General features: G+C 40.4%; 2 protein-coding genes across 2 annotated transcripts; both read right to left on the reverse strand.

Annotated features, from left to right (window-relative positions):
• Positions 1 to 3000: 3000 nt before the first annotated feature.
• On the reverse strand, positions 3001 to 5791 carry LOC100891477. Its single transcript, XM_003723567.3, has 2 exons — positions 5346 to 5791; positions 3001 to 4230 (listed from the first exon to the last, which is right to left on the reverse strand). Exons 1-2 carry the CDS (start codon positions 5758 to 5760, stop codon positions 3593 to 3595), a joined length of 1053 nt encoding a protein of 350 aa, XP_003723615.2. The 5' UTR covers positions 5761 to 5791; the 3' UTR covers positions 3001 to 3592.
• Positions 5784 to 6960, reverse strand: LOC115921848 (E3 ubiquitin-protein ligase TRIM56-like). The gene is made up of 2 exons (XM_030980103.1): positions 5836 to 6960; positions 5784 to 5792 (listed from the first exon to the last, which is right to left on the reverse strand). The coding sequence occupies exons 1-2, from the start codon at positions 6958 to 6960 to the stop codon at positions 5784 to 5786; spliced, it is 1134 nt and encodes a 377-aa protein (XP_030835963.1).
• Positions 6961 to 8203: the final 1243 nt, after the last annotated feature.

The raw sequence follows: 8203 nt of genomic DNA on the forward strand, positions 1-8203 counted from the left end.
TACAAGAAGTGGGTTATTGATGTAGACATATGCTCATCATGTACCCTTTACAGCTCAGTTTATGTATGGTATTACCAAAGAAGAAAATAAGCCAGTCAGTCACTCAATAGTGGCTGACTATGAAGTCTAGCAAGTAAACGGGTTTCTTTGCATAATTTGAATATTAGGACACTGCTAACGTTTAAATTTCACAGATAAGACTTACATGACATAATCCATAATTCCTGCAAAGTTCTACAGAATTTGATGTTGGCTGCAAAAGGGACATAGTATCTTTAATGTATTTTCCTATGTTTGGCATTTGTGGAGAAATAAATTAAATTGAAATTGAATTGAATTGAATTGAAATTGTGTAGCGTCTATTCTTAGGGTGAACGGGGCGGGGGGCATGGCTTACATCGCTTTCAACAGCCATCTCTGTGATATACCTACCATCGTCCCACTCAACCCTAGTCCAGAATCTGCACGGTCCTTTATAATTTCCATACACACTTGATTCAAACCGTCGAAGATGGCGTTATCAACAAACTAATAGTTATGCTCACCAGCCCAGCCTGAGGATATTTATTTTTTCGCAGGGCGTCCTAATTTAATGATCACGCCATCATCGGCTGGTAACAAGTAAGTAGGGAGAGGTAGCGTTGGTGTGGTGGAGATCAAAATTAAATAGGCTAGATTCTGGACTAATTCAACCCAAATTTATCACCACTCAACGTGAAAAAGTTTTGTTTATTTCTACTAACCATAATTATGTTCATCAAATACCATTTTTTTTTTTTTTTTTTTTTTTTTTTTTTTTTTTTGGGGGGGGGGGGGGGGGGGGGGGGCTAATGATGAAAAGCACCGGTCGCACATTTTCTTTTCAGGCCTGTGGTAGAGAACAGGTGAAGGGGGGGAGGGGGGGGGGGGTCTCACCGTCTTATCTTCTCACCCTTTTCCCTTTTCTCACCCTCTCTCTCTCTCTCTCTTTCTCTCTTGGAATTGCGTTCTCTTTCTATATGTGTCTCTCTTTCAGTGGCGGATCCAATGGGAGGGGGGGGGGGGGGGCTGGTAAAAGAAAACAGTTTTTAAAAAGATGGTAACCACAATTTGACCCTTTTTTTTGCTCAAAGGGGGGGGGGGAGGTGTTGAGTTAAAACAAATAAGGATTTTATTTTTAGTGCTTACTATCCCCCGTCAATACACACATAAACCCACACCTCAAACACCCACACCCACCTTACACACATCCACCCCTCCACCTTCACCCCCCCCCCCCCCCACACACACACACACACGTTGCGTGACCTTGGCTGTTTGTGTGTATGAATACATCCCGGCATACATATGCCCATGTAATGTGCTTTGATCATGGCTGTCGACAATTTGTGCCGTCAACATCCGGCATAAATTATTGTCGCCGTCGACAATTTGTACCGGTGGCGACAATTTGTGCCGTCAGGTTTTGCAAAATCGGCACAAGTTGTCGCCGTTGACATTTTGTGCCGCGGCGACAATTTGTGCCACAACAAACGTGCAAGTGTTTTTAAAAACCTTTTCAGGGACTTTTTGTTTAGAATATTGTCCCTGTGCAAAATCTGCTTTCTTTTTTCTTTTTCTTTTTCTAATTTTACATTTTGACAATTACAGTGCATTGGGAGGCTGAAATGTTATCAACAAAGTTGTTAATTTCGTTCATTGATCTAAAATAAAAATGAAAAAAAAAATGACCACATGAGAGAAACGTAATTGGGTTGAACTTATCCAGTTAGTCTTTATTTCTGAAACAAAGGAATGACAAAAAGGAATGAGCAGCTAGAAATCTGTTTTTGCTGATTGTGTTTCTTTTTTATAGACTCATGCTCTCTCGACAATTGCAACGCGGTCAATGTCCAAGACTAGCCGAATTATCAACCTCTATTTCAACGCTAGATCGATCACTATAGTCATATACACTAAAACTATTGCATGATAACACCGAAAAAAGTCCTAAACCCCAATTTGATAAAATAAAGACCCCTCCCCTTCACAACGTAATAAGAAACCGCGCGATTACCGTCACTAGGGAGTAACCCTATTCCGAGAAAAATAAACGACCTCTTACACGTTACGGCCAATATAGTTTCTGTCTCACAAAATATTGATACGCCCTGAAACAAGAGACGGCGATCTCGGAAAAGGGAATGGGGTGGGGTCACGTCCATAGGATACTATTTTTTTTTTTTTTTTAATTAAAAAAAAAAAAAAAAAAAAAAAAAAAAAAAAAAAAATGGGGGGGGGGGGGGGGGAGGGTTGCCCCATCCCTCAAAATTTAGTAAAATTCAAATTATTTAGTGAAATAACAATGAGTAAAGGACATAATACGCTTTATAGACTCTAATAAATGTGAACTAATACAAACTTTCTAGCTAGGTTTCTCCCTCCCTTGCAATAAAATACTTAAACTATAGATAATTGAAATAGGCCTAGTCATTCATCCAAAATATTTTACTTTTTTCCGTATCTGCAATTACATATTTACCACACAAAAACAAATGCATAATGAAATCAGTTTCATGAACGAAAACAAAATTGGAAATCTTTGATAAAACTATATACACAAAGAAAGGGTATCAGTCTTACGATAACAGTACAGTTTTGTTTCATGCCCTTACTTTAAAAAAAATATCTTTAACACAAATCACTACTTTCTTATCATGTGTCCGATTTCGGCAAAACACTTATTTTTGCTCTTGCGTTTTATAAAATCTAATCATGTTGATTTGCTTACCTCTATCTATTGGTTTTACTCATTATACGAGCAATAGCCAAATCAAAATTTTGAAGAAGAAAGGGTGTCTTGTTTTAAAGGTTTTCTACTGAAAATGTGATAATATAACAGTGATTTTCTCATCAAAGTTTAGATATTTATGTACATAAGTAGGCTAATATATTTTTTTTTACTACATCAATATCGAGAAACCATTTTTCAATGGCAGTATCAGCATTTATAAACATCATAAGCCCGAACATAATCTCGGCTCCTTTTATATAGGAAAGACTAACATAAATGCATCACGTGTGAAAATTGAAATGATTGTCATCATTACCTTGTTTCCACAGGACTTTTAAAATGAAATATACATGTATTTCTACAATGATTTACATTCGCACTATCATACAAATCACAGTTTGAGAAAATGGATGGTAATTGATATCACTTTGATATCAGTAAAGGCACATGATGCTCCTTGGCTGTATTTACAGACCCTCAAAGTATAGAATGATAGATCTTCAAGTTAAAGAAGAAAAAACCACGAATGTTATTTGTTCTTTGAAAGAGATATCACCTCTTCTGATGATTACCAGAATCGCTAATCGAAGTTGATTTGAACGTAATAATGATTATTAAATGTTATATGAATAATGCATGTGAGTATGTAACGTAAAGAATGGCGACTGGTCACCGATTATATCTGAAATCTTGAAAGTAAAACGGACTAAGATTTGATTGTATTCATAAAAGAAACATACTGTTTACCTGTTATAACCATTACCCTGTTAAAACTTTTCCATATTCTGAATATGCATTGGATTTTATCTCCATTAAAACCAGGAATCCTTATTCAACACCCTAAACATCCTCCTCCTTATCGTCATCTTGGTCTTGGCCATTGGCGTCTTTGTCATCTAATATATCCCAATCTTCTGCCGAGAAAACACGAATCCCATCCCCCGTGTGCATGATCACGAGGTCGTTTCCATAGTTACCAATGACTGGCCACTCGTCTGACTGGAAGTCTGCCGACACGTCGAGCTCGTCGATGATGTACTCGAGGGGACCACCATCTTCCAAGGAATGCTTGGCGAGCGTGACGATGTGGCTGCCCCAGAAGGCGGACAGAACGTAGAGGGCGTCACTCTCTGTGCAGGAGATGGACAAGTACATCCTGCCAGGCTCCTTGATTTCTAGCTGGACTCCCCCGTCTTTGTCAGTGATGATGACGGCTTTCTTGTCCCCGCGCAGGAACACCAGCTGACCTGTCTTCGCCGCAGCAAGACTTCTAACCCTATCAAGTGGAACCTCGAAATTATCTGAAGATAACTGAGATGTGCTTTTCTCAGTATTTTCCCTATAGATTTTCGTGGATATTGTGAAGATGTCTGATCCTGCTTTTGGGATTTCCGGTCTTGTTTCCTTTCCTTTCGAATCCGAAGGAGAGAGGGTGCCTTCTGCCTTGCTTAGAGACTTGGCACTGCCGACAGCAGATACTGTAAGAATTAAACATGATGAAAGAAAATGCCTGGATTGCAACAGCTGAAAGAATTACAGACCGTTGTCTGATATTACTGCCGCTTTCATAATTTTATACAATTTAGTTCTTCAAGTCATCAAAATATTCAGACACTATATTTGTGATTTAATTCCAGACTTAATGAATACAAAAACAGTACACAAAATGTATTAGTTTATTGGGGCATCGCAATGAAAAAGCTTTGACGAAAGCTTGATATAATTATGTGTTATACCTGTCAAACCTGTCTATAGCGACCGCCCAAGGGAAACACAAACAGTGGCCTTTATAGACAAGTGGTCTTTGTAGACAGGTTCCTTTAGTGCATGATTCAATGAGAAACCATTTTCAAGGGAAACAAGAAATGTGGCCTTTGTAGACAGGTGGTCACGAAAGCAGGTTTGACTGTACATTACGTTGTACACATTACGTGCTACGCATCAACCCATACACAGATGGGTGGGTCGGCTTTTATGTTGATGTGACTATTTCGAATAAAATCCAATCCATTTGTTAAAGGCCCCCTAAAGTGTTAGGAGCCCCAAAAAATTATTGGCAAACTTAAATTGTATTATAATGTGTAGGAAGATGTCATATAAGATACATTTCTGCAAGGATTTTCAAAACAAATGTGTTTGAAGTCGGATATTGATAAAAGAATACAAAATGTAGGTTTTTCTGCGTACAACAGAAAACCCAAATTATGTATTCTTTTATCAATATTTGCCTTCAAAACACTTTTTTTTAAATGGGGGGGGGGGGGGGAGGGTTGCTGAAGTGTGTCTTAAATGACATTCTCTTTCACGTTGTGATACAATATAAGTGAATCTTTGCAAATAGATTTTTGACGAATTTGGGACTCCCAACACTTTAGAGGGGCCTTAAAATTGCTTTATGATTATTAATGCGTTTTTTTACGTAAACGAGGAAAATGTCTTCACTCACGATGAAGGCAATCTTTTGAACTAGTTATGGCAGGGGGTGAGTGGGGGGGGGGCACATGAAATAATATCCTTTATATTGAAATGTGAGAGGATTTTATATCGTTTGAAAATAACATTTACATCACTTGACTTTAACTGTTCAATATACCTGTCTGAGAGCCTTCTACAACCGGAGATGATGTCGGTTTTTTCTGTTTGGTTTCGCTGACCGGTTCGGACTCTGATGAGGTTGCCTGACTTGAACTTGATATGGCTGGCTTGTTATCGGCAACAACGATGAGGGACTGGGAATCAATAGTGAGTCTTGCACTGGGAATCAAAGGACACGGTGGGACCGCTGTGTGTTCATCCGATTTTGGGAAATCTTCCAGTTTCAACCTGTAGAGTTGCGTGCAAGCTGCGTCGGTATCAGCAATGAAAGAGAAGGTTTGGTCCTTCATTGATATGGCCACATCTACCACCTGTTTGATGCTTGCATTAAGTTGAAGATTCAACCAGATGGACGGTTTGGCTTCGCTAGACAACAGTTTCTTGTAAATCACCTTCTTGCAAGCAACGTACATTGCCTTTCCATCGGAGAAAATGTTCACAATGTCTTTATCATCAGGAATCGGAAACATCAGAGTCTCTCGCCAAACACGCGACAACGACAGCTTGGCAAAGCGCGCCATTTGCTCTGGCATCTTCGATCCTTCTATCATGGTAGATTTCAAAGCCACGAGATCCACAGAAATTGTCATAGTGACATCTGACGCGATCAATTCTTCGAGTTCTTTGAGAACATCTTCAGGTAAGAAGGGACCTCTAGATATGTCAGTAACCTCTTTGGCTGAAACAACCTCTTTAGCCTTTGATTGTGCCCTCGTGAGATTTTCTTTTGTTGTGTTCATATTGTCTCTGAAAGCTTGTAGTTTGACGTTAAGCTTTTCCTCCAACACGTCAACCTTCTGCAAAAGTTCTTCCTCTGCTTTATCCAAATTGTCAACAGCCTTTGACTTCTGGTCCCGAATACTTTTTTTCATCTTATGAAACTTCTGGTTTGCTCCTGTTTCTCGTGCATCCACATCATTTAATATTGTGCTCACATGTTCCTCCTTTTCCTCGCAGGTTTTCAAACGATCTTGTAACTTCTCCTTTGTTTCCTGAAACATCTTCTGCACTGTGGTGCAGTCATGGTCAGGTTTGGTATGGTCGAGAACTATACAGTCCCTGCAGATACGTTTCTTGCAGGTCCTGCAGTAGAATCTCCGCAGTTCACCGCCATGCTCTTCGCACTCGTGCGCCTTTCTCCACAAGCCCTCTTCCATCCACTTGATTTTGATAGTCCCGTTCTCAATCTTGTCCAGGGGAACTGTACGGTGATCTTTCATCAAGAGTTTCATTTTAGAATGGGAAGAAGCGCATGAGTCACAGATGAAATGGAGACAGTCTCGGCAGTAGGTTGTCAGGGGTGATTCGCTGTCCCCACAAGCGTCACATATTATTTGGGTCGAGTTTTTCTTTGCCTCAAGGACTTCGAGAACCCGGTAAATCAGCGGATTGGACTTGAGACCTGCCACACCTACTCTTGGAAGAGTAGTCACCTCTCTGCACATAGGGCATCTGATACCGCCTGAACGGCCTTGTGATGCCTCATCGCACTGCTTCAAACATTCTTCGCAGAAAGTATGCCTGCATGAGAGAGATTTGGGGTTCTTTAAAGTGTTCATGCAAACGGCACAGACGAGTTCACGGACGAGTTTTTCCACAGCTTTTGCCGCCATTTTCTGTAGAATTTCTATATTTGAACAGGCCACGATAAAGCGTGCTAACTGGTCGACACACAAGTATCAAATGCAATGCCGGAAGAGAACGACTCCTGTTGAATGCAATATCTGATCGATGACTATAACGCGTTCTGTGTATTACTGGCAAAAATTACGGTGGGAATCCCCATCGCTAATATTAAACATTAGAATCAAATAAGTTTCTTCAATGCTAATATTAAACGTTGAAATCCCCCACTCCCTTTTTAGAATCGAGGTTGGATATGAAAACAATATTAAAGGATGTATTGGAAGGAAGAGAGGAAGGAAGTAGACCTAGAGGGAGACCCAGAATCAACTGGGAAGAGAATGTCAAGAACTGGAGTGGACTAAAACTGCAAGAGTGCACTGACCAGAATGGCAGAAGATAGAGTGAAATGGAGAGATGTTGCAATCAACCTCCGAACCGGGAGAAAATACTCAGATAGATAGATAGATAGATATTATGTGAAAAATAGCTTAAAAGCCTATTTACCCTTTAAAAAAAAAGAAGAAAAAAGAAGCTGATTTGCCGCTGAATAATTTCTCACGAATTGGGAGGGGGAAAATAGTGTTCCTTACCCCCTTCCCCCTCCCCCAGTGTATTCACCGGCTGGCTGATTGCCGCTAAATATTTTCTCTCGCATTGGGAAAAAAACATCTCCCCTTAAAAAAATCCTGGCTACGCCCTTGTTCCTTTCCATCTCCTTCTCATCTCAACTTGCAGAGGTTGATGATTCACTGACAGACCTCGAAGCTCCGGAAATTAACTGCCACGAGAGGACCTTTTTTTTTTTTTTTTTGGCAAGCACTGACGTGTGCTTACTGTGTGCTTACTGTGGTAAACAATGCTCATGCATCTGCATTGAGAAATTATGTTCTACTGAGGCTCAGCAAAATGTTTCAGTATTTGTATTCCAAGAAATATCTACCTGGTAGAATTAAGAACAATGACTCGGTGTTCCTTTCCGTTGGCGTAGCGAGGGGGGGGGGGGGGTGTTGAGAAAAAAAGGAGTGTTCACCCCCCCCCCCCGTTGAGCAAAACAAATAATAATAATAATTAGTGCTTACCTACCCCCCCCCCCCCCCCCCCCCCCCCCGCTTATTCGCCACTGGCTGATTCGCCGCTAAATATTTTCTCACGAATTGGGAGAAGAAAAAATAGCGCTCCTTACCCCCCCCCCCCGAAATGTACAACTTTTCATTATCATCATTAATATTA

This window comes from Strongylocentrotus purpuratus, unplaced genomic scaffold, assembly GCF_000002235.5.
Source record: "Strongylocentrotus purpuratus isolate Spur 01 unplaced genomic scaffold, Spur_5.0 spur5_scaffold_10, whole genome shotgun sequence".
NCBI classification, from domain to species: domain Eukaryota; kingdom Metazoa; phylum Echinodermata; class Echinoidea; order Camarodonta; family Strongylocentrotidae; genus Strongylocentrotus; species Strongylocentrotus purpuratus.

Coding starts and splice junctions, on each gene's coding strand:
- LOC100891477 (XM_003723567.3), bottom strand. CDS start 5,760: ATGTACGTTGCTTGCAAGAAGGTGATTTACAAGAAACTGTTGTCTAGC. Junction 4,231..5,345: donor TGTAGAAGGCTCTCAGACAG/GTATATTGAACA, acceptor TAATTCTTACAG/TATCTGCTGTCGGCAGTGCC.
- LOC115921848 (XM_030980103.1), bottom strand. CDS start 6,960: ATGGCGGCAAAAGCTGTGGAAAAACTCGTCCGTGAACTCGTCTGTGCC.